Source organism: Equus asinus, chromosome 1 (assembly GCF_041296235.1).
Source record: "Equus asinus isolate D_3611 breed Donkey chromosome 1, EquAss-T2T_v2, whole genome shotgun sequence".
In the NCBI taxonomy this organism is placed as follows: Eukaryota; Metazoa; Chordata; class Mammalia; order Perissodactyla; family Equidae; genus Equus; species Equus asinus.
In genome coordinates this window covers 127961591-127989198 of record NC_091790.1, presented here as the reverse complement: position 1 = coordinate 127989198, position 27608 = coordinate 127961591, and the positions used below count along the sequence as shown (strand labels likewise).

The following is a 27608-nucleotide window of genomic DNA, read 5'->3' as shown; positions in this document are numbered from 1 at the left end:
GAAACCTGCTTTTCTCTCAAAAAATAAAACTTTTTTGGATGATAAATTATGTGGTGGCCCTGCTCCTGAGGGTTCTTTTGTTTTATTTTATGATGTGAATGACTGATTTGGTCTCAAAGACTCTTTATTCCATTGCTAGTGGGCAAAAGCCACATGGGGGTAGCTGAGGCAGTGGTTAGTTCTGAATGTTTAATATTTTTAACAGTCTTTTTTGGGCATCATCTGTATGTTTTCCATAGGCTAGAGAAAATGGTAGAAGGACACAGAGAGGAGTTAAAGGGAATAAGCAATGACATTGATGACTGAAGGATAAACCAAGGCACATTTTGAGCCCAAAGGAACTCGTTATTCTGGTACGTACTTCAAAATACCCTAACCTAATCTGAAGTATGCAATGTAAAACTGAAGACAAATCTTGGTATGTAGCTTGTCTGTATGTAACTGGCATTCATAACATTTATTCCTCCATCGACATTTAATGGTGTGAATTTTGTATCCTAATGAAGTGGTTGTAATGTCTCACGTTGCCTCAGTTCCATAGCAGAGTTAGGACAGGCCCTGCACAATCTGAAGTAGAATTTCAGTTGTATGAGAATAGTCATATATTTGTAATAAAAGTTACATGTACCACATTTATTTTTCCTGGAATCCTTCCACTAGATAACACATATAAAAGCTGCTATTTACTTTCTAGTTACTTAAATTCTGGAAAAAAGTAAGAGAGGATTCTAAAAGTATAGTGTATCACATTTAAGCAAACTTTAGGTCTGTAGCTCATCATGCTGACTTTTGAAATATGCAAGCACCTACAGAGACCACCCCAGGTTAAAAGTCTGTAAATACTTTATGTTGTTTCACTGTTAAATGATGTTTAGAGTTTGCTATCTTTTATAGACCTTGGAAATCTAATTATTTATAATATCCAGTGACATTTACATTTTGTTAAATATTTTCTACTTGTAATAGAACACATCGTGCTTAGCAAAATGGAAAGAGAATGCCTGACTACATTTGCTTGTATATAATGCAAAATATCAGAATAACCTGTGTTATCTTTTTGCTATAATTACGTGATTTGAAAAACATAATTCTCAAGAAGTGTCCTTAATCACTACTGCTTAAAATACAGAATAAGAAAAAGTTATCATAGCTGAAATCGTTTGTTTACCATTTAACTCTCAACTATCAAATCAAATATCTATTTAAGTTTATTGGTATCTTAAAATAATACCATTCATTACCATGCCAACAGCTAAAGTGTGTTTGGTTTAATTTTTGACATTGATTGAAAGTAGATTGTAAAGTTGAACTATTATGTTAAGTTTATTTACACAAACATAGTGTCTTGGAAAATAAACTCTGAAAGTGTACAGCAGTTGAATCCTAATGTATTTCACATCCTGAGTTTTCTAATATCTGCTTTCCTGGGATCTGTTGGATAGAGAATCTCAACTTTACCATAGTTACCTTATTTAGGATAAAATTACCTCAAAATTTAATCATTCTTAAATTCAAGGTTAAATTTATGACTTGCTTTAAAAAAAAAGAATTTTACTTTTAATTGATTTGAAGAATTTGCCTAAGAAAATAATTTATTTCAAACACGTCTATGAAATAATCACAGATGACATTATTTTTTAGTCTCTTGAAACACACTTTCCTTACAAGAGTCGAAAATAACATTTCTAAGATGTAATCAATATAAAAAGCCATAAACGCTGGGGAAAAAAAAAACCAATTTCAGTAGAACCTCTGAAAAAAATTGATTTGGGTACTGGACAGTGACACATTATTTAAATTAAATTTTTATTTATTCAAGAGTTAATCTTGGTGAGTGAGCATTTAGAAGCCCTTCCTGACACTGCAATCTCTTCTGTTATATATTCTTAATCAGCCTATGACGTATCACTCTCTCGCCTGATTCCCCCTTTCCCATCAAAACGCCGACTGCTCCCCTGGCGCTGAGCGGCGCGGGGCCGGTGACGCTGCGAGGGCGGGTGGGAGCAGGGCACGTGGACCAGAAACACTTCCTAGAAACAGCAATTCGCTGCTCAACCCTGCCTGAACTTTCCCTGTAAACACAGCTCGCTGACAGAACGGCGTCCCTGCTGGGTGGATCCTGCAACTCCTAGAGGGAATGGCACTTCTCGTTTTTCATTAGAAAGGCGAAAGGTGAATTACAAGTAGCTGTTCGGCAAGTCGGTGCAAGAGCCTGACTTCTGAGAGGCTTCGACGAGCAGGAAGAGCTCTCGGGGAAGGTAGTGGGAGTGCTCGTGGGGTTTTTTTCTGAATGAACCGCTTGCAGAAGTGACTAAAGAAAACCACAGTTTCTTCCTGAATCTACGGGCACAGCTACTGAAGAGAGCTTTAGACAGGACGTGCCTCTGAAGACTCATTCCTTGGAATGTCCTCTTGCTCCCGGCTTACAAACAACTGTCCTGAGGAAAGAAAGATTTTACATATCCAAATAAAGCCTGACAAATGGCACTTTGGAACTGTGCTTTCTGATGACAACGCGTTCGATTTCTGACAAAGCCTCTCGCAAGCTGCCCCTGGAGGGGAGTCCTAAGTAAAACTCAAACCCACCTTCAAGTGAGGATCGTTCGGAGGGCTCGCACCGGGAGCACGGGAGCATGGCATCGGCTGGGCACATTGTCACTTGGCTTCTGTGGGGTTACTTACTGGAGCTCTGGACAGGAGGACACACAGCTGATACCACTCACCCCCGGTTACGCCTGTCACATAAAGGTAGGTCACCTTTTCGGGTCCTTTTGTCAAAAAATAAAGTCATTTAACATGAATTGATCTTCACAGACTCTTAAAATGCACCTGAAAAAAATAATTGCAGAACTGACCTAAGATTCTAAGTACCTCTAATTAATAAGTCACACTTACCACGTCTGAAAATAGTGCAAAATCACATGCCAACTTAGAGATGTTATTTTCGTCTTGTAAATATTTGGTTTTACTAATGAGAAGTTCTCTCACTAGCAGTCTCAACAGAAGAGGCTGGGAAGCAGGTTGTAAATAGCTTTGAGGGGTTGAGTCCACTAAGTTGGAAGTGGGTATTTAAATACTAATTTATGCATTGTGGGAAACGAGGATGTTGGGCAAGGGCTTTAGAAATACAGGTGCAATTGGTTTTTTGTTTTGTGTTGTTCATAATGGGGCTTCCAGGAAGAGAAAAGAAAATTCCTGAGAAGCAAAATGATTCTTTGCCCAGGATAACAAGATCATTACCATGTGATTAAAATGACTAACAACTGATATAAATGAGCTTTCTAGTTGAACTAGTTATTAGAAATTTTTGTGTGTGTAGCAAAAAAATTCAGAGTTTATTAGCAATCCTTGTAAACTGATTCATATTGATTAAAGTGTTAGATACTATTCATTAGCATCTATTCTTTCTAATCTAAGTTCATATTGCTTAACTGAAGGTCTATCAGAGACTGCTTAAATATTTTATTCTGCGACTATGTCTTGTAAAGCAGCATTTAGTCATAAATAAATGATCAGAAGATAGCTTTTGCATCAGGACAGTAAAAGTCAGTCATGAACAGGTTTGGTGATTGTTCCTGTAAACAAACAAATAAAACCCACACTCTGAGATAGTGATTTTGCTGACTTGAAAGAAATTTGGAATAAATTTTTCAGGAAAGAAGTGTTTATTATCACTAACCATTGAGACAGAACAGATGCAATACGAGAATTACATAAGAACCATTTTTCAATTGTGTAAGCTTTTAAATTGTCTCCCACCGTAGAAAGAACAGAAGCGTGTATTTTTAAAATATGGATGTAATCTTTACCCGAAGGAGAAACAAAAAAGGGAAGCCTCAATTTTATATGACACAATTGATCTTTTTTGTCTTTTTATTTAGTTGATTTTGACTATAGAAATTTCTCATTTTTAGAATAGCTAAACTCTATGGATATTTTCTTAGTTTAAATAGATTTCCTATAACACTCCCCAGTAGATAACATAAATTTAAGAAACACATTGGCACTGAATTTGTAAAGTATTAAAATATAATTCCTAGCATTAGCACAAATCATTTGATTTGGGAAGGTGTATCATGGTATGTATCAAAATCATATTTCTAAAAAATTATGAACAAATTGTCAAAAAGTAAAGATTTGCTGTGATAGAATACAGATAAATAAGGATTTCAGAAAAAAACTGTAATAAATGAATTGTTTATCTTATGTAGACAAGTGGATAATCCACCAGTTTTGGCAAGCTGCCATTCTACTATGCCTCATATTAACCTTTTATACCTCATTCTTAGTGTACTTGTTTTTCAATAGCTCAATATCAATATGTTTTCAGAGATATTTCATTTTAATATTTCATTAGAAAGCTTGTAATTTGGTCAGAGCATACCACAACTTTCTAATTCAACTAATTGCTATGTACAATATTGTTAGCAGGCTCCTCTTTACTACATCTCTCTTAACCCAAGGAATAACTGTACTTGATTTTATGGGTTGTGTTAAATGGTGTGGGAGTGGAACTGCTGGTATCTGTGTATACACTGGACTGAAAACTCACACAAGATTTCCCTTTGGCTTTTCTGAACCTTTTGATTTAATGGCACTAGCTGAAAACGTGCAATATTGTGCTTTTATACGAAAACACTTTAGAGTTACCTGAAAATAGAATGTTCTCATTTGTGCGATTTTAGGTAGCAAAGTCAGCTAAAAGATCACACCAGAGATACAACCTGAAGTATCGTGCCTGCTATTCCACAGGTGCCTCAGGGAAGGAAAAAGCACAGAACTGTCAGAGCAGAATATTCAGTCCCATCAATACCGTATGAACAGTCCATTTACCTCTCTACACTCTGGAATTCGATGGACAATTTAGAGGAATCCAAAAACTATGAGTAGGGTATTGCAGAGTATAATCTTTTGCTATTTTAAATGATATCAGTAATGGTAAATTTTCACCAGTGGATGAATTAGGTGATTAACATTATAAATGAGTACATGGATCTTCAAAGGAAGAAGCACTAGATAGAAGTGACAAAGCACTTCTGTACTGCTGCTGGACCCCAGCAGAGAAATCCAGTAAGCTCCCTGGAGGCAGCCTACTGGATTAGTCCCGGGATTCATTTCATAGCAGTGCTCTATGCCATGTAGGAGAAGGACAAACATTTTTCTTATATCCTTCATTATCAGGATGACACTTGAGACCATAAGCCTAGTACCTCTTCCTGAAGAAGAGAAGAAAGTTTCAGTGTCATATACAGAGCTTGAGTTAAATTACATAAAAATATGTTCAGAAAAAAATGCCCAAGAACTGCCCTTTTCCTCTTTCTTCCATCTTTCTCTATCTCTGGAAATGGCATGTTCTTAAACAGAGCTTGAGAGGAGAAGACCGTTAAGACAAAAAGGGAGAAAAGGCAGAGAGGGAGGAGGACAATGTAGAAACCTGGTATCAGATATGGAGCCGTTTCTAGCTTATTTCCCACTGCTCGCAACCCACAGTGTGGTAATATTGAATTCCTCCCTCTTCCTACTGATTATTGGTCTACTCCAATATTGAGCAAGTATGTCAACTTAAGACAAGCCTAGTGGATAAAAAGATGAGATATTTACTCTTGTCGAGGCAATGCATATATCTTTTAGTGTATTTTACAAGTACAAGGTAAATTGGGTTAACAAATAAAAATTTGGCAAAGATTAAAATGACGAGATACTGTCCTGCGTTGTAATAAGTTTCATTCAAGATTTGAGTTGAGATTAATTATATCAGGCAAATATTTAGAAGTTTTTGAATAGTTATGAATTATAGCCAACTTTATAGCCAATACTCCAAAAAGGGTAATATTGATGTGATTAATACAAAATTATAATATTCTACCCCAAGGATTTTCTTGAAAATAGCTATGACCCTCATTGCAGAAATTAAGGGAAGAGAGAATGAGGGGAGAAGAGTCTTGGTGGATTCAGCAACTTCGGTCTGTTGATATCTCTTCTCTCCTTATCGTTCACCATCCTGCGTTGATGAGGTTACAGGGAAGGCGAAAACAACCTTCTTGATAATGGAGCTCAAAGAAGAAAACAACAAATTAGCAAAGCCCCATGTCAAAGAAGAAATCCCAATGCATGTAGAAAGCCCTGGAAATTCAATCAAAGGAGCTTGGCAGATGGAGTAGGTGTGCAAAGTCGCAATAAGGGGCAACACAATTGTAGAAGCCAAGGAAAATGGCTGCTTTAAGCAGAGGATGTTCTCCTAGGACATTTGGTGAGGAGATAGCTAAATAAAAGCATAGATGAGGCAGAAGATAATTCCTAAAATATGTTGACATTATAAATGTAGATTTGAGCATTGAATATATATCCATACATATAGAAAGTGGGAAAGAGAGTGCTAATTAGTCTGTCTGTATTTGGATATTATAACCAATTAAATATGGATTTCTCATAGTTCAGAAAACTCACAATTTGAAGTCAGAGGTCTCTACTCCAGCTCTTGTCCTTCCACTTCTACTAATGGTAATCGTCGATGCCTCAGTTTCCTTAATTTGAAAAGAAGAATAGTAATGGTGCTTTCTATGTATATCTTACTGGGTTCTTAGGTGGATCAAATGGAACAACAATATCTGTGAAATCACTTTATCACCTAAAAATTATGTTGCTAATGTTTCCTGAAGACTGCTATAAATTGAGAAGATTGGAACGAAGCATGTCCCAAAGAGAAAAACCCTTGGGAATGGCATGAGTTTTGATACCGATAAGTGCTGAGATGATACTATAGAAGACAGAAGAAGTTGATCTTAATTAGCCTGAAATGTATGGTTTATCCCTGTAGATTTTATTCACCCAAAATCCCATTTCATAGACCTTTGACCTCTAGTTATTATAATTTAGAAGATGATTACATCAGCTGTGCATTTTCAAAGATCCATGGCCAATATTTTTGCTATAAAAGTGTGCATATGTCTGTTTATTACACATGTTTACTTTCTACCGCACGTTTTAGAATTTTTTAATTTCTATGAAAAAAATTGCGATAGAATTCTAGAAAAGCACAATGATAAATAAAAGTTTTAAATGATCATTCTGGAGGCTGTGGTATTTATTTTATATCCAGAGCAAATAAAGAAGAGGCAGTGACTGAGCCAATTTTTCCTGACCCAGCTCATGGCTTTGGTTCCTCAGCCAGTAACTAGATATTATCAATAGTGACATTAGTCACACATCCCTGAGTGGTTAATAAATGAAAACTAGTCATAAGGGATAATTCAAAAAGAAAGTAGTGGGGCTGGCCCGATGGTGCAGCGATTAAGTGTGCAAGTTCCACTTCGGTGGCCCGAGGTTTGCTGGTTTAGATCCCGGGTGTGGACATGGCGCCGCTTGGCAAGCCACGCTGTGGCAGGCATCCAACATATAAGATAGAGGAAGATGGACATGGATGTTAGCTGAGGGCCAGTCTTCCTCAAAAAAAAAAAAAAAAGAAAGTAGTTAAATAGGACCCAGGAGTAAACACAACCCTTCATGCCCAGCTCTGCGTCAGGGAGAGTCAGTGAGAATTAAGTGGTGGATTTATTAAGAAACAACTTATATTAAAAAAAAATTGGGTAGGATGAAAAGAATAACAGTATGTTTTGTTTTGCATTCTGTAGAGGAAGTCTGTAAGGGTTTTAGATAGCGCTATTCTTTGTATTTTTATATTTGTTATAGATAAATATTGGCCATGCATCGCAGAAGTGCATCTGGGTATACAAAAGCCCATGAATGGTTCTATGAATTATTCAGTTTTTATCTTGATGTTGAGTATAACAGTGGGAAAACAGTTATCCTTTAATAAAGAAATAGGATGAGGGGAGGTCATAGATAGAAAAAGCAGTAAATGGAATTTATACACGAACTGAGTGAATTTTAGACTGAAAAATAATTTAGTTTCATAAAATATTTACCGATAAATAGATGCAATAGTCATGTTGTCACAATGGAATACTCTTTTGAAAATTTATGTCGCCATGTTGTTCTTTTGCTGTCCGTGTGAGGTTTATCATTTAGCCTGAGAGTATTTCATAGAGAAGGCCTCCCTTTCTGACTGGGATGAGATCACTTAATGGCCTCAGTTCTATGAGCACATAGTAAAACACCAAACCATCAAATTGGTTGTTGCTGGTGAAAATTATTGTTAACAATCTGCTGAGTCAGTTTTATTTCATCAAAGATATCTACTGGAATCATCATTGGGAGTTCTTAGTGGGAGAGTGTGCAAAGATTTACTCCTTTATCTTTGTGTATAAAGCTCTTTTGTAGTTTGGTAGAAGAATTTAGTCTGTAGGAATACAGGAATTGCACTTGGCATGCATGCATGCCCCTTCATACACAGCCACCACAGTGTTAAGTGGTCTTGTAAGTTCAGTCTCAGAGAATTTAAAATAAAACAAAACTGAAATTATACCACTTAAAACATTTTCCAGAAGATGCAGAGTGAAAATTTAGATTTTCCTGGTTTTAATATACAGGGCCAAGTCTTGTTAGTAGTCTCTAGCATAACATCTGACACTTTGGAATATTATATAAATTATACAAAGGATGATGGTTATTTTAATAATGAATTTTTTCACCGTATGGTTTTAAATTCGAAGCATAAGAGAAACTATCAATGGCATTCGTTATTTTTTGGACTTAATGCAAGCATTATTCTTTGTACTCAAGGTAAGGATGATAATGACAAGACTAGGTCTGCACTATAAATGAAAAGGATATGTTAATACCACATTTGAACCAAATGTTATGGTCTCTGATGTTGAGAGAACATTTTCTGTCAAAGAAAGGGGTGATTTCAAGAACAGAAATGTCTGTGGAACTGATTACTTGACTTCTTATGGCCCTGGTGGTGCCCAAGGCAATTGATTACTCGAGAAGTTTTCAGCCTGCCTTAGTTCTAATGGCTAGTTCAGGATATTCTCACTATGTGGCCCCATGGCTTTGGTAATCTTGCCTCCACAACTAGGATAGAAAAGGAACAGAGAAATCCATGACTTGCCTGATTTCTGGGGCTTAGTAATGAATTTCCATTTCTATTTCTGGTAACTAAACTTTCCCTCATCACTGTGCTCTGATCAAGGACTTAGCTCATAACCTTGGCACAGTGCACATAGAGAAGTAGTTTAGGCCCAGGTATTACAAAACACTCTCACATTCTAATTTAAACGGCCTGAAAACTCTAGACTTTGGATGTGACACACCTAATCTGAATCTTGCTTCTGGCTGGATGAGCTGAGCAAGTTATTTATCTTTTCTGAGTATGAATTTTCTCGTCTTTAAAGTGAGGTAATATATAACTTACAGCATCCTGAAAGGATTACATGGGATAATGTGAAGTAATGTGGCAAATACTTTACCTTTAGGAAGTTTTTCATAAATTACTTAGTGAATAAGAAGAGGTTCAGAGAGAATTAGCCTACTCTGGTTCCACTCTTTATTTTAGAAGCAATCATGAGTTAATTATTAACTTACAATTTAAAATAAGGGAAGACCCTTAACCATCACAGTTTTTTTATTTGAAAGCAAAGATTTTCTTTTATGAAATCAAGCTCTTATTGGAGTAGATGACTAGAAGAAACAGGAGATATTGGTGTCTTTCATGTTTGTAAATTACCATAAAGTATTTCGTTAATAATTTAAGGACAGTTGGGACTTTATCTGATGGCACCTTGGAGACAACAGACCAAAGCCACAAAATAAACAAAAATTACTAACAAAGATAATTGTAGACCCAGCTTTGTAAAGCACAATAGAGCTAATATCACTAAGGCCAGACCACACAGTCAAAAGTTAAACTAAACAGTGTCCTACAAGCAGCTATCAGCCCAGTATGTGTTGTTTCCTTTGAATGTGAAAGAAAGCTTTCCACTCTACCTTCCCCTGGACAAACAGGGAAGATATCTGGAGTGGGGCGCCGTTCTGACGCTTAGTAGGTGTACAATCAATGCTCGTTGAGTGGGTGTATGAATAAAGCAAAATGATTTAGAGCGGTGTTTTTTAAAGGAGAGTCTGATGAGGGGGTAGGGTAAGAAGTACCAAGGAAACTAAGGAATCCTGAACAACTATTTATGGCTCCTTTGGTAAAACATCCATTCAAAGAAAGGCTAGGGCTTTCTCTGCCCATTCAGCTTCATTCCTCCGGTGCTGCGTTGTAGTGAAGCAACCAGGGCCTCCAGACATCCTCCAGAGGCGTCAGCCATATCTCTCACTTATAATCTATGTTCGTTTTTTTTTTTTCAATCTTTTTGATGCACTTGTCATTCCTGGCTGACCACCACAACTCCTTCCTTTATTCTCTTATCACTTCATTCTTTGACTTCCCCTCTGTGTTGTTACCACCCTCCTTCTCTGTTTTTCTCCTCCTATACTTCTTTTCCAGATATTTTTAATTCTTACCCATCTTAAGCCAAAAGTAGAATGAAAACATATTTTTAGTGAGGGTTATATATTTATTGGTCCTCAGTTTACCTGCAATATTTCTTTCACTCTTGTTGTCTAATTCAATGAACAGAAAATATTACCTTTGAATTAAGAAAAAAAGTTTAATTTCATTCATTAGACATTCAAAATTTGTTGAAATTCATGACTTAGGAAACAGCGAAATATTAAATAAATAGCTTTTTAGTCACCCAGACAACTTGTACCCTTTGTCTAGCCTATTTTGCTAGTGGGAAGCCAATGCTCAGAGGCACCATGGGGCTATAGGGAGCTGCAGAGGCATTTAGGGTTCTGAAAAGCAGAGTAGTGCCTCCAGCCACTCTGGCTAAAAATGAGTTAAATGTAAGTTAGACTATTATTTATGGAAACCTAGATATTTCTATGCAGTTTGAGTTCTTTTTCTCTGAGTTTTAATTCATGGAAACTAGAATAAAAAGGGGGTTTTATTCACAGGATAGAGCAGAGGAGCACCATCCCCAAGGATAACTCTTGGTGGTGGTTATTGGTGGCCAGACTAACTCTAGAACCAGAAAAGAACAGCAGCAAGGAAAACGGGAATAAAAGAGGGAAAGAGAGAGGCTAGCTAGGGATACTGACCCTTTCCCTCCTGAGCAATTCTCTCCCAGGAAATGATGGAAACTGAGCAGGGCTTTAAATTCAAAGCCCAAGACACGTTGTGGAACTAAAGCGAAAGAGGAAATGTGCTGACAGCCTTGCGTGTAGCTGTTCACTCCTCCTGAGTGCTTTTTTCCTAACCCTGAGTCAAAAAGTGTGTTATGGATCATGCGACTTCTGAGATCCTTCCCAATTCTAAAAATGTAGGACTCTGTTCTTCTACTTACCAGACCTCCCAACGTGTCTAATTTCTCTGAAACACTTCTGAAAGTTTTATTAGGAGACGGCAAATTTTAGTGGAAAGAGTATAGACTTACAATCTTAAAATCCTGGGTTTGAATCTACCGTATAACCTACTTGACGATGCATTATTCTTGCTAAATCATTGAACTTCTGAAGGTTACTTTCCTCATAAGTATAAAGAGACTAATGGACAGTGGTTTTCTATCTCATATGATTGTTGTAGAAAATTTAAATGTACCATGGAGATCTATGATACTGTGTTATGATGGCTTATAATATTCTCTAATTTATGTAATTGTTATTAAATACATTTTAAGATCTTTGAGGGCAAGGAATATTTTTTTAGTAAGACCCTTATGGACAGAATAAAATAGTTTATTCAGATCATTCCTAAAGCCTGTAATTAAAGCCTGAGTGTTTAGTATCTACTGAATAAAAACAAAACAAAACAAAGCTTTTTTTAGTTATTTTCCATGTTAGGTCAAAATGACAAAATTATAAAGGCTTATTTTATTTTTTTACGAGCTAGAGCTACTGTTAAATAGTTCACCTGAGGGAAAGCTCGGTTGAATTTCATTGCAGAAGAGATGATGTTACTTATGATTTTCTCTGCTCCTCTTCCAAACTAGGGACAGAGAGGAGATAGACACTGGGGTTGAACCAAAGCTGTGCAAAGTGTCTGAAGCTGGCAGCATCAGCCTGCCCCGGGAGCTGCTAAATCAGGACCACTCAGTCAATAGTTGTGATGCTCAGGAATCTGTGTTTTAACATGCCTGCAGGTGATTTTTAATCATTAGAGCGTGAGAAACACTGGGCCGAGTGTTTGGGATGATGCTACAAAGAAACCTCACTGTCGTGTTACCTTTTTAACTATTTTCCCCTTCAGGTCCCTCACTCAGGTTAATGGTATCATTTATTCAAATTTCCAAATGACAGTATTGGTCTTGATAAGTAAATTTATAAATATTTAACTATTATACCATTCTCTACATATTATTTTTCTATTAGGTAAGATATATATGTAGTTATTGTTAATATTTTAACATATAACTTAAATCTGTTTTTAATGACTATTAATAGTATAAATTGTGACACATCATGTCATCATTGAGTTCAGATGAGAAAACATCTAGTATTGGTCAATTGTGGAAAAGCATTTTGTAGGATTCCAGAACTCCCTTACTCTCCATGGAAAGTTTTCTTGGCCTAATGAAATTAGGTCCACTTCCTTGCTTTGTTATCCATCCTGATCTTTCCCTTCAGGGATTCAAAAGCTTCTGCATCCTTTTTAGAAATATTTGTTCATTCAGTCATTCACTTTTTCTATGACTATTTGTTAAGCTTCTGCAAAGCTTCAGATACGGAACGTCATGCTGGAGATTTAAGAATAAAAAACAGCTTCCTAAATGTAATGTGTGTCCTGGATGGGATCTTGGCACGGTAAAAGGATATTAGGTAAAAACTAAGGAAATCTGAATAAAGTGTGGGTTTTAGTTAATAATAGTGTATCAATATTGGTTTGTTAACTGTGACAAATGTACCATACTAGTGTAAGCTTTTAATAATAGGGGAAGCTAGGTGTGTGTATATAGGAACTCTCTGTACTATCGTTACAACTTTTCTGTAAATCTATAACTATTCTAAAATAAGAAGTTTATTAAAACACACATGCAGCACCTCTACCCAAATCTTGTTCCCAGGAAGCCTAAGGCCTAGTTGTAAAAAAGAGACAAGTCATGATAAAGCAGGATGTTTTTTTCAGTACTAAAGGATAATACAAAGTGCTATGGAAGCACGGAGTTGGGAATGAAAGAACCAGAGCTCAGCCTTGGGGATGAATAGCAAGAGCCTGAGCAAGAAGCAGTGAGCAAATTGTTTCCGTGTCTTAATCTGTCTTGCCACCGTTCCTGCCATGCTCCCACTGCCATCCCACTGCATATAAGGCACTGTAGCCTCCTAGAAACACAGGTGCCCTAGGATAGCTAATTGACTGAATTCTACTGTGTTCATAGGTTTACTACTCATGGTAGTATCACTAATGCTCTTTGTTCATACTAAATTGGATTGCTCCCATTTTTATATGACTTTAAAGAATTCTGATTTTTTCTTGCTATGAGTAATATATGATTAATACAAATTCAGAAGTAGATTTTGAAATTTTTGAAGGCAAATATATTGCATTTTATTCTCTGAATCCTCAGAATCTAACAAACTGTAGCTACTTAATAAATTTATTTTGTCTATTGCATTTGTAACCTAACTTAATGGGTTTGTCTCTTGGTGAGTGTGGAGGTGAAAAGCACAACCAAGGCAGAAGTAGGTGAAAAAAGGTTTATTATTTGCACAAGCAATGGAGAACACCAGGGATAACTCCCAAAGCAGTGTCTCCCCAAACAGGGATTTGAGAGGTCCTTTTGTTGTCACATCAGAAGGCAGTTCATGAATATTCAGTTAAGTAAAAGGTGCAATATTGGGGCTCATTGCATAAGAACTACTACATGTGAAGGCACATGTGATACTTGTTATGTCTATTCACATTAGTATTACTAATCTTAATTCTTTTGTTAGATACTGCATACAGATAGGTTCCTAATAAAGATGGCAGAAAAGGAAATGATGGGGCTTGGAGAAGCATTCAGAAGTCCGGAAAAAGGATGAGAATGCTTCTCTTCTGTCCCAGCTCCAAATTGTTAGGCCCTAGCTTGGCTTCATATGTTCTATTACAGAAGCTCTGAAGAGAAATCCAGAACTTCTTTAAAATATTCAGAAAACACCCATATATTATTGCAAGATACGATCTGAGGCTCTGGCACAGTATGGTTTGAATTCATCTGGGCCATTACGTGATCAGTTTCACATTTCAATCACCTTTTCTTCCCATTTGCCAGTTGTGAACTCCCAGTGTTCAATGTAGCATCCCATTCATTTCTAGTGATGAACTGTGAAGAAAGAGAGAAAGAACTAATGCATGGAGTTCATGACAAAGCAGAAAGCAAAGACAGGACTAAGAAAACATAATAACTTACCCAACACCTTCATTTTTGAGGAATGCCCTAAATGACCAAAGTAAGAGTGTTTTTTGTTTTTATCAGTTTATCCCTGTGTGAAGGTTGTTTTATGAATAATTTAACTATGTTGCCTTTGTGTTCTGGATTTATCATTTTAAAAGCATAGCTGTAAGTAATAACATGGGGGAAGAATAAACAATGGTTACAAGTTTTATAATTAGAGTTAGTTTATGCAAGGCATTTTCAATTTATTTCCCAACTCAATTGAGAAAGAATCAGTGAAAATTCTATCTTATTAAGATTTTATTATCTATAAGCCTTAGAAAAATTGACACTATATTTTGAAATGTTGTACCCTTGAGGGTTTTTTTCTTTTTAGCACCATGCTAATTAGTCAAATATAATACACCTAACATGAAAGAGGAAATTAGTGGACATAAATAGAAATGTCAAAAGTGAAGTTAATTCTGGAGAAAGCACACATTTATCACTGTCCCTTACTACTATAAGGAGTAAATAAATATGGAAATGGGAAGCACTTGATTATTTTATTTTTGGAAACTAAAGTCAAGTTGTCAAAATAAACTTGTAGAAAATAGGGTCATTTCAATCATTATGAGCAAGGGAAAAATAATATATTTTTTCAAGAAAATGTTGGGAAAAGTAGTGGAAAATAAAAATGATTTTGGTTGAAATAATTCTACCTGTTAGTAATGAAACCGATATAGCTTATTTTTCCTTATCTAAAGAAAAAAAAAGGAAAGAGAAAACAAATTTCAAGTTGACATTGTCACAATGCATGAATGTTACATATATTTCTGGTCAGATGAGTGTTACCTGACAGATACTTTATAGTAGTTTAGAATGGGTACTAGAATATGGGGCTTTCTGGCAGGTTAAGGGTCTGCATAAACTTGAATTAACCATGTGGTGTATTCTTAGAATAACTATACTACTCATGTTTAAAATTTAAATTAAAAAGAAGGAAAATCATTTTTCAAAGTCAAATGTTATAATTTTAGTTGTTGGTGTACTCAATTATCCATATAATTGCACCTTCCTGTTAATAAGAGAGCACAAGATACTTCCTTTTCATTTGGCAGACTGAAGAAAGAGAAAAGAGAAGACAGCACTATGAAATACTGGAATGAATATTATGAGCCATCAAAAAATATCAGTTTTATTACTATATTGTGATAGCTCTGTGAAGTTACTATATTTTAACTTCAAAACATTAATATGCTTTGATTTCCTAGTAATTTCCCAAAGCAAAATTTCCTTGTAATAATATTTAGATAACCATAGAAGGAAGAAAAATATTTCAGTTATCAATTATGCTTACAATTAAAGGAATGTAATTGCATCTTTGTCATTATATTTCTCAGAAATAAGACAAAAGTTATGTACTGGGCACTGTTTTTGGCAGATTTTTTGGCCAGATGTTTTTTACTTGCTCCAAAATGTGTATGCCTAAACTGAAGTCTGACATATTTTAGGATTGCAGAAGAATTTTTCATATCTGGAGGAAAAAAGAGAAGTCTCTAAGACTTAAAATCAATAAAATTGGACAAGAACAAAAATGAAAAATAAAATTAGGAAATTGATCCCAATGAGAACGTCTACATGCAAATAAAGCAGTAATCACTCAGAAACACATTAGCTGCCTGTTCTAATATTGATCTCAGGGGACATAAAAATAAGTAGAATTCTAGGATTTTATTATATGCAGTTATGTTTTGGAATATATAATTATGTTTACTGGGTATTTACATTTCTTTATTAGTGAAGATATAATAACAGCAATGTATTTTCTTAGATTAGAATGCTATTTGTCCTTTTAATCTGCTAATTTATACCCACTGCATAGTTAGAACAGACCTTGGTATTGCTTTATTTTTGAATGTCCAGGATACTGGTAATAGAAGAAAATTTATGCAAAATTCGTCACTGGTAAGTCTTTCTGTTGCTGGAATAAAACTCTCACCAGCAAAGGCACTACTGTAGGGAGCGCTCTTTCTGTGAATGGTTTGTGGAATACTGAAAATTTGTTGCTGACAGCAGTGCTGCGTTTCACTCTGAAGCTCCCCCAGCCAGGCTCCAAGTTTCCATTCACACTGCTAGCCACTGAAATTTCCCTTTGTCTTCACTATTTTTTTCCCTCTTAACAAATAGGCCCAGCTGCTACTGCAGCCTGTTGCCTGCTCTCCCCCATGCTGCTCTTGCTGAGGATGGCAGCCAGAGTAAAGAATAACAGCTGGGATTGGCTTACTTTGGTATCTAAATAATTTTGGGTGGGTCCATTCCTAACTTTATCGTTTCATTTAGTTTTATCATCTTTCCTTCTGCTGAACTTTTAAAAAATAGGTAAATGATGTTTTTCAAAAATATTTACCTCATCTGGCTATGATTCTCATATACCTGGCTGCTCAAGGCAAACAAACTGGTTCATTTTGCACATTGTTATTTTTTCACTATTAAGCACCTTTTGGAAAGCAAATGTAACAGAAACAAATTTATTAGTGTGGTCTTGGACACGTTATTAACCTTTCTCTGACTCACAAAGGTGGATAATAAATAGCACCTATGTCATTGATTGTGGTAAGGATCAAATGAAAGAACATTTAAATGGATTTAGAATAGTGCCTAAATGCTAAGTGATAGAAAGCAAGTCAAAGAGAGAAGGCGAGGGAAGGAGGGCAGAATTGAGGGCGCAAAAGCAAGAGTGGAGTGAGAGGAAGGAGAGAGAGAAATGGGAGGGATGAGAGAGAAAGGGAAGGAAGAGAAGAAAAGGAGGGAGGGAGAAGGAGGAATAACTGCTGGAATGTGGAAAAAGCAGTAATTACAGTTACACAATTAAGACCAATGTTATGCACTTAGCATTTTATATATCCAGTTCTAACCAAATAATCAACCAAAATCACTAATGAGAAAAAGACTGGAGTTTAGGAAAGCTTATGGAATTTTGCCCAAGTCAGAGAATTTTATTGAAGGTAAGAATTTTGGTGATTTAATCATGTTCGTGGTGTCCAGACAGGTGGTCAGACACATTTATCATCTTGAATCTGTGCATTCTTGTGGAAAGAGAAATCACTACCTGATAAGAAAGTCCATTCCATTTTGAATGTCCTAACATTCAAAAGGAGAAGAAGGTATTTACCTACCTAATCCCAAATCTGATTTAAGTATAGCATCCACTTTTTAGTCTTAGTTCTTTCCTCTAATGCCAGCAGGGCATACGTCTTGACAGATCTCCAAATGTTTAGAGAGAGTTGTCATGCCACGGTTATCCTGACTGTGCTGTTAGTGTTCTGATCATGCTCCTCTCTGTCAATGTCCTCCTTAAAATAGAGCACCAGAATCAGTACTCAAGAGATCCTGCCTTGTTCCCTGCATTGTGCTGCTATTAATTGGTGACTTTTATTTATTAAAGCTACCTGAGTTGACAGCAGCTTATTTGTCAAATATGCCAACCTATTGTTTTACATTGAGATTGCTGTCAGCCCCTCTAAGGGTTTTTCGCATAGACTCGAAGCCAGCTTTTTCCTTTATTTCACGTGTGGTTTATCTGTTGAAGTTAAGGAAAACCCTCGTCTATTCTCTCCAATCTTGAATGTGGGTCTTAAGCATAGTAACAGCATGTAGTGTCCTGGAAAAGGACGTGAGCTCTGGAGTGAGACAGTCCTAAATTCAAAGACTATTTCTGCTATTGTGTACTCTTGCTTAATTTTCTTAACAATAGTTCACATATTTGTTACCTTTAGGGAACTAGCTAGTTAGAAATGATAAAACTTGCATTCGCTGTAGAAATTCTTTTAAAGTATTTTTTAAATTATAAATATACATTTTATGGGCTCTCTCTAAAATGTCAGTATTTGGAAGAAGTTAAACACATATTTAAGACAATTTTAAAATAGAATATATAAAATATATGCTTTTGGCTTTCAAGGAGGATGTAGACCAATAAATGTCATTGCTGATTTTCTTCATAAATGTTATAATTTATTTAATAATAGTAAATAAAGGGTTAATTTGAAATTCTTTAATATGAAGAAATAAAACACAATCTTTCTTCTCAAGAAACTAACAGCTAAAGTAAACAGGATACTTTTTAAATGTCTTACAATTTTATTTAAAAAGAATCTGGAATGGTCACCATAACAGAATGGCAGAATTAAAATACCATCATAGCTGTGACTGCTTAATTTTGTAACTTTAATTTACTGTCATTTTGTAGATTTCCCAGTCTCTATGGGTATTTGTAGAAAGTCCTGTGAATTAAAAAAAGGGGCATGTGATTTTTCAGAATAATCTTTTTCATAACTCTTTGCAAATCAAACAGTAAGCGCTAGAAAAATAATTCTGCAGAAGACTTTGTGTTAAAAAATATGCATCATTAAAATTAAACTTTAAAAAACGTATTTTTTACCGAACTTCTCTGTTCTGTTCTTGTTATAGGGTTAACTTCATCAAATGCTCTTTTCCTGTATTACTAGTTTATGAGCTGCTTACACTGTTTTGGGATTTTGATGTGGAGGAAGAGTGACTCTAAGAGTGGTGTTGAGTCAGGTGGTCAAGGCCAAAGAACACTCCATCTTCATTGTTTCTCTGACAGTTTATATCTGCCTGACGCCACTAATGTTTTTATGGTCCATCTGCTTTTTTGCGTTAGACTCCTAACTGATATCTTACTGTCAGTCCCATCTTCTTTTCATACTACAAGCCGAGTGATCATTAAAAATGCAAATCTTACTCACTTCGCTCCCCAAAATAACTCTTTAATGGAGGGAGACACATGGCTTTTTAGAGAACACTGCTCAGTATGATACACTAGGCTTTTTGTGATCTGAAGCTAGTTTACTTTTCCCCGTCTTTCTTGTTATATTTTTTTTTTTTGAGTTCCAACCTCCAGTGGTACTGAATTCCATGACATTCTGGACACCTGTCAAGCTTTTTCTTGCCTCCAGGCCTTTGTACGTTGCTTCTGCTTCCTAGAATGTTCTTCTTTTTGTCTCCATCCTCTCTTCCTGTTCTGCTTACCGTTAAGGTCTGCTCATTTTTAAGACTCAGTTTAGACATGATATTTCTTTGCCAGTGTTCACTTACCCCCCACAGCACTCCATGCATAATTTATAACAATTATTTACTTCATTGCAATTTCTCTAGCCTAGGAGAGCCATAAATAGCCTGTTCCCAGATACCTCCAAAATTATTCACAAATATGTTATCCATAAATTTAATCATTTTTAGGTTGATATTATTTTTTTGTTGTGAAAGAATACTTTTTAAGTGCTACTATACTTTGTATGAATTCCAGATCAGCATCTTCGTTTGGTAAGATTAGTACATGAAGCAACCTTTCAAAAAGCCCATCAGATGGTGATTTACAATTTCCTCCTTCATAAAATCTTTTCAGTTACCAATGTAATCAAATTATAAATCCCAGTAAAGAAACTGGAAGTTCTTTATACTCTGTGACATGGTTATGCAAAAATGTTTGGTGGGGTTCGTGTCATCCCTTTGTAGTTGACCTCCTTATGACATTTATTAGCCTTCGTCTATGAACTGGAAATTGGTCATTCTCAAAGGAGGATTATGTATAAACACTGTTAGAAAATGAAGATTATATAGGAACACATAACACTAAAAATAAAATTTAATGATGAAAAGGAATTTTTTTGGCCACTGAAATATTTAAAATCATGCTGATATGTTTTACACTTTTGTATTTTCTATTTAGAAGAATAATTCTTAACATATACTTTGGAATTTTAAGCAAATTAATTATTGAAATGAAGAAAGTAAAGAGTATGAACTGGAATATTTGAAGAATATTTCTTGGCAGAGGTGGGATCCCATCTGGGCCTTGAAGGATGGCTAGGACTTCAATAAAGAGTGAACAAGGAGGATGGCATTTCAGGCTGATGCAAAAAGGCAGAACTGATGTGGAAGCTGTGGATTTTTAAGAGAAAGTTGAACTTTTGAAATAAAGAAGGGAATACTATTGAATAGGTAGACTGAGGCCGGTTTACCAGATACTTTCTTTTTATTAGAAGCTATAAAATGTGACAAATTGTGATTTTTGCAAAAATAGGAATTCAAATTTAGTTTCTTTTCCTATTCCGGCAAAATGGCCCATCTCAGAGCTAGTTATCTCTAACATGAGGTGGATGGCATTTCTATTTGATATAGAATCAACTTGTACACAACATAGGAAATGCAAAAAAGAGATTTATTTTTTCTTATGTTAAAGAGATCATAACAAGAATGACAACTGCCCTAGCTACCTAGATCAAGTTTTGTAACAATCCAGATATTTCTATATTGTGCATCATAATTATCACCGTAGTTCGAATTGTATTTGCAGTATATAGACTCCACTTGGCAAAAGGTTAAGAAAATAAACTCACACATAATTAAAGCAGCTCTTTACCCCAACTGCACTTAATTATTGAAATCACAAAAACATAAATTCAGAAGGGGCCTCCACAAGTTATCTAGTTAATGGTCTAATCTCTTCAAGGGCGTATATTTAATGTACCACAAAACAGGTACTTACTGAAAACACATTTTTCTTTTGTTTTCTTAATTAAGTTAATCATTTTACGAACTTTAGGCAGGATTTTTTAAAATCTTTCCTGATGAAAGAATTCCGTTTAATAAATAAAGCTCTCTGGAGAGAGATTCCACAACAACTCTTAGTATTTAGAAAGCTTAGTGTTTAGAAAGCTTATTGAAGACAAATTCTTCATTATAGCTAAGGTAACTTCTCTAGTGTGGTGCACTCACAGCAGTAGAATCGCTTTATACTTGCTATAATCTGCCTTTAGGTGGGAAGGTGTGGTGTATACACGCAAACCTCTTTCCTCTAGTGATAAAAACAATGGTGGAGATATGTAAGTGTGGCATTATTAATGTTAGTCTTTTAATGACCTTAAAAGTTTCGCGTCATTTTAACCTATAAGTCATCTTTCCTTAAGAATAGAAGCATCTTTTTTCTCCTGCCAGTTTCCAGGAGCCCCTACATTCACCCATGGCTGCCCACATTACAAAGAGCCCATCTGAGCCTGTTTTATTCTCTGGGCCATAGTTCAAGCTGTTACATTTTCCCTAAGTTTTTCTCATCATCATTATTTTATTCTGTCTCCAAGTCCCTCAGGGCTACACTATCTGGTAAGTAGGGAGCCTAAAAACAACCTTATGTGAATTGAATGCTGTCTGTAATATAAACTGCACAAACAATATATTCACATTTGAGAACTATTTGGAGGTTCAGATCTCAAATTAAGGGTAACAATGGTGGTAATTTCAGGTTGCTTGAAGATGTATAAGGTGCTTGGTGCCACAGAAACCCTTAAAACAGTGTTGGGCACAGAGAAAGTGCTCAATTAATATTGGCTACCATTATTAGCTATGATAAAGAGGTGGTGGTGATGGTATTGTCTAACTATATTAGAGCAGGAGCTGTATCTTATTCATTTTTGTTTTCTGTAGGGAATATACTGCTTTGTTCTATTCATAGATACACTCAATACGTATACTCACATATGTATTCAATAAGTATGCATTGATTAAACCAAACAAAATCCTCTATTTAAGAACAATGGGTAGGAAGTTACTTAACATTTAAGTTATTGTAAACTATCATTTGAAGTGTTTGTTACTCTTTTAATTCTTCATTGGGCACATGATAGGATTGCAAATCCCTGCCTCCCTCTAGAAGTTAGCATGGCTTTGTGACTTTCTTTGGCCAATTAAATAAGGTCAGAATTGACAAATGCCACTTCTGTGCAGAACTGTGAGCTATGAGACCACGAGCATGATTTGTCACATTTCCTTTTCCTGCCTCACCATCACAAATGCACTTGCTAACATGGAGCCTCTGTTACCCTGCGTCCCAGAGTTACTTGCTAAGCAGGGTCCCATGAGAAGACCTGCCTTGGATATGTAAACTGAGCTAGAAATAAATGTCTGTTTTAAGCCACTGAGATTTCTGGAGTTGTTTTTATTGTAGCGTAAGTGTAACCTGTCCCCTCTTGACTGACAACTGGCAACACATTTATTTGTGAAGAAAACATTTTTGCTTCTCGACATGACTAAGCAAACTGTTTTCTCCCCACACAAATAAATTATGTTCAGGTGTCACTCCGCATAACTGATTGTGCCATGCCAACTTTCTTTACACTAAATGTGGTGAAATTCTTTCCTTACAAGGAAGAAACACAGCATCTGTTGTATTAGAACAGGAAAACAGCTTCTGGCTGGCTGTCCACAGTGCTGAATCAGGAATCAACTCTGGCTGGCTGTTTATCTCCTGAATTTGAGCACTTTGGAGGAATAGGAGGATCTAGGCTTAGCTATGTTGTTGTATCTCACACTGCTTTTTCTCTTGTCTTATGCATTAGAAAGTATAGAGTGAAGTGACGACTTGTGACAGATATAGTTGTTAAATAATCACTTGGGACTTTCAGGGGCAAACAGAGCAATTCTGCTCTCTCTCAGTGACAGCAAGAAAGACTGAAGGGTGGAGAAAATAATCCTTATTTCCATTCTTCTACCCCACATACTTGGTACTTCGCTGAGAGAGTCAACAATATTTCTGGAATTCTTGTTTCCCTGCTTTTATATATGAATATTGTTTTATAGTTTAAATGCTTTAAAGGATGCTCTATCCTTAGGAGTTATTTTGTTACACTTTTTGTCAGTAAATGATTATAAAGAAGAATACATTTCTTACTTGCTGATGGGAATGAGCAGGAAACTATGATGAAATATGTGGTTATGGTGGCAACTAAGGGAGAGATTGAAAAAATATTATTTTGAAAGAACTGTCTTTACAGTTTTACAGGATCTGTTTACACCATCCTCAACAGTACTGTTTTGAGTTTATTCTTAAGTTTTACATTCATTTTACTATTTTGGTGTTAAGAATGAAAAATTATGATAAGTTGAAATATTGATTGTAGAAGACAAAAGAATATTAAATGCAGAAAACAGTAATAATCTTAATTCAAAAGCTTTGTTAACCCTATTAATACGGATTATTTTTAGGCCTGAATTCTTGTTCTCATATTATCTTAAGAGTAAGCCTGTTTCTCTATGTCGATGGTAAATAGAGCTCCTTGTTAATTCAATTTTAAATGAAGAGAGTAAAGAAAGAATACTTTCTGAAGACAGTAGTCAGTTCATATTGTTTTGTGGTTTACAGCGCTCCATTAAAAACAGTGTGATGTTGTTGGGCCTATTTTAAGCAGTCATACAGTCTAATTCACAAAGGAGAACTGATCACTCCTTCCCATGTTTTATTTCTGTGTATCTTAGATTTGCTTCTGTATGTTATTTTCTTATTGATGGGAAAGATGGCGAGAAGGGCAGGATGGGTTAAACAGATTCATTGGGAGACTTTAAAAGTCAAACAGTCTTTGTTGCTCTCAGGGTTTATAATAGTTATGATGTCAGGGTGCTTCTTTCAATATAAATAAAAATAGCTGTTTTTAAGTGTCTACTATGTGCTCAATGATTTAGATGCACTATCTTAAATCCTCCAAATAGCTTTATAATATTATTCATATTTCATGCATAAGCTCAATTGCTTAAACATATTGCCAAGTAAAGCTATGTAGCTAGCAAACGATGAAACTGGATGAAACCCAGTGTCTGTCTGTACTTTTTGAATACAATAAGCCCAGTTATGGGTGTGAGTTTGGAAAGATTATTTCCGCTTAGTATATCAAACTCTTTCCCAATGGTATTTAGATTAGTCTTCATTCTATTTTTCTCCATGAAGTGTTAGCTTTTATAATACTAATGTCTTGAGAATTGCAAGATCTTGCTATCGTTCATAAGGGAGTTACTTTATGAACTCTAAAACATGGTTTCCGAAGAACTTGTTCCTCAGGGCAAGAGTATGTTTATCCCAAAAATAGATATTCATGGGTTTTATCTCATCCCTGTGACACTGGAGCACTCTGTTCTTTAAAATCCAGAGTTAAAATTAGGCAAGGGAGGCTTAAACTGGCCCAGCATACAATTATTGAACTCTGCTCTCAGCATTAGGAAGGCAGTGGGACTAGGTGGGTATTTTGTTTGCTTGTTTTTCTCGTCAGTTGAAAACACAGCCAAATTCTGGCTGTGTGACCTTGGTATTTTGCTACCGAAGTCTCAGTCCTTCATCTGTAAAATGTACTCATCTCATGCATAGGATTATTCTTTGGTTAATTTAAATATTATATTTAAAGTACAAATCATGGTGCCTGCCATAGTAAGACCTTAAAATTCTCTTTACTGAGCACACGAGAACATATAGTAAGAAAGGAACTGTGTTATTACTGTGCTTTAGCTCTGATTATATTTTTTGCTGTTAGTGCTGTGGAGTTGATTCTGACTTCTAGCGACCTCGTGCACAGCAGAGGGGAACCCTGCCTGGTCTTTTTACGCCATCCTCTCACCTTCTAGTGCTGTGTCAGACAATGCTCTGCTGCTATCCATAGAGTTTTCATGGCCAAGTTTTTGGGAAGTAGGTGGCCAAGTCCTTCTTCCTAGTCTTTCTTAATAAGGAAGCTCTGCTGAAACCTGTCAACCCTGGGTGACCCTGCTGGTATTTGAAATACCAGTAGTATAGCTTTCAGCATCACAGCAACACGCAGCTGCCACAGTATGACAACTGACAGACGAATGGTTTGGTTCCCTGACGGGTGAACGAACCCAGGCTGCAGCAGTGAAAGTGCTGAAATCTTAACCACTAGACCACTAGGGCTGGCTCTGAATATATACTATAAAATAATATAAATAGAAGGTTAAGGAGGAAAGGGTGTGCAGGGGTTCTGTTTTACATGGGGTGATCAGAGAGTGTCTCTGATAAGGTGGTGTTTCAGTAGAGAACTAAAGGAAATGTGGAAACCTGGGAGGAAAACTATGGACAGGGAGACTGGCAAGTGCAAAAGCATTGAAGCTAGAGTGTTATTTGTTCCTTCCAATAGTGAAGTGAGCAGGGAGGAATAGTGAGAGATGAAATCAGTGAGGTAGGTGGGGAACTGATCTGTGGGTCTCATCTGCCATGCTGAAGAGTAGACTTAGGCTGTGTGAATGGGAAACTGTTGGAGAGTTTTGAGTTACAAATGACGTGGTCTGACTTCCAGACTGAAGAGGTCACTGAATGCTAGATGAGCAGATGATAGACCTTAGGGGCAAGGTTTGAAACAGGGAAACCAATTTGGAGGCTATTTTAATAATTCAAGTCAGAGAATGTGGTAGCTTGAATGAGAGTGTAGCCATATCACAAGAAAAGTATGCAAGCGTTTGTACAGATACTTAGATACTTGTTGTAAGTACTGTTGTGTTGCAATAGACAGCTCCAAAGATTAAATGGCTAGGTTTTTATACCATATTTCAGAAGAATGCTAAGGTCTACAGCAGACAAAAGTAAATTGTGGCTTAAAAGATTAGAAGATACTTGCCTTTGTGAGAAAATCATTAATGTTTTGGCCTTGTTTTATTTGCTCTTTAGATAAAACTGTACCCGTCTCACTGCTGGTATTAGAAGTAATTTATTAAGCAACTAAACTTAACCTAACAGTGTGGGCAGAGTACTTTCTTATCTCTTTAGTAAAATGCCTACAGCATCATCTAGTTTTGTTCTGAAAAGGTGTGCCTTTTTTTCTATATGAGTGGTTAAGAGTTATTTAAATAGTATTAGCTCTCCTGTCATAAGAATATAAAGCTTCCTTCTCTCACTCCCTCTACCTGGTAGTAACTTACAGACATTCCTACTCATGTATAAAACAAAAAAGGATCTGACACAAGGTTTCATGCTTTTTTACTCCCTTTTCTCTTTTATATTTCATTTCCCTAACACAGCCAGCAAGAGCTGAAAATAATCCAACACTCAAATTAACACATAAACTTCAGGGATTTTTTTTTGGGTGGGAGCTAATGATGAACACATTCATACTATACTTCTAAATGCTTTATTATTCTCAGAAGTAGGGGACTTTGATTAATGGGTTAATGGTATTTCATGGAGAAATACACTGTTGGGTTGGAAGCTTACTGAAGAAATATATAATATAACTGCTTTTTCTCAGACAAGTACCTTTGCATAAAACAATATAAAATTACACATTTTTGGTGGGTTAAATATCAATTTCAGTTTTATTTACCAAATATTTGGGGATCTACTATATGCAAGTTATGAAACTCAAATGGGCCAAGTATAGTTTTAGCCATTAAAAGAATTCATAAAGGGAATAGTAACACATATAAACAAGTATGAATGACATGAGCAAAATGTATCATCATAGGGACATTACAGGCAAAAAGTGGGAGAGTCATGAGAGGCAAAATGAAACTAATGTCTAAGAGTGCTTAACTTAAAGTTAAGGTGTAACAACCAATTTTAATAGTTTTACTTTTTGAAATTAAAATTGATAGAGTTGAGTGTTTTTTTCTTTGTTTTGATTCTAGTGTTTTAATTGGCTCCTGCATACACCCAAAAAAAGATATTACTAGTGTTGGCACATTTTGAATTATGTCATGAAATTAGAATCTATTGAACTTATATATTCATCTGGAAAAAAGCAGTCTTCTTCCAAGTGTCAGGTGTTTTAGACCCCAGAGGGTAAGATGAGGGCACATCTCTTTTGGGAGTGGGAGGAGTTGTGGAGCGGGGCATACTCATTTGAAATTTATTGAACACTTACTATGTGAAAAGGATTTTAAAATATAGCATCAAGAAAGGTCTCATGAAGGCAGTGGTAGTTCATATGATGATGGTAACTTGTGATTTATGACCACCTCAAAACTACAGAGAATATGGCCTGGTTTTCTCATTTTCTACTTTGTTACATTGGTGTTGTTGACTTTATTGTGTTTCCCTGTGATTAGGCAGGGATGGAAACAAAAACTACATCGCTCCTATCCTGAAACAGAATTAGAGAAACAAAATTCCCATCCACTGCATTCCTGATGAAACCCAGAGCCCCAATGAAATGCTCTCTACTATTCAGTTAATAAAAGTATTCTCCTCTCTTCTCCTTCCTCCCACTCCTTCTCCTCCTCCCTCTCTTCCTTCTCCTTCTCTTTCTCCTAGTAGTGCTGGTAGTAATGGTAGTATACAAATAAGCATAGTTGTCATTTATTGAACTTTTACTATATGTCAAAAATTATGCTAACAACATTAACTATATTATCATTTATCCTGACACCTCCACTTCAAGGTCTATTTTATGTCAGATTTCTTTTTCAAGTAAAGGAAAATAACTTGTACTAGATTAAACAAACAGGACAGATTTATTA

The 27608-nt window shown here is 35.9% G+C and overlaps 1 protein-coding gene across 1 annotated transcript in view; it reads left to right on the top strand.

Annotated features, from left to right (window-relative positions):
- Window positions 1–1957: 1957 nt before the first annotated feature.
- SEMA3E (semaphorin 3E) overlaps window positions 1958–27608 on the top strand; it is a 264006-nt gene continuing 238355 nt past the window's right edge. Inside the window, exon 1 of the mRNA XM_014843190.3 lies at window positions 1958–2748. Within this exon, the coding sequence (XP_014698676.2) occupies window positions 2634–2748 (115 nt within the window). The 5' untranslated portion in view covers window positions 1958–2633. The remainder of the gene's footprint in view (window positions 2749–27608) is intronic.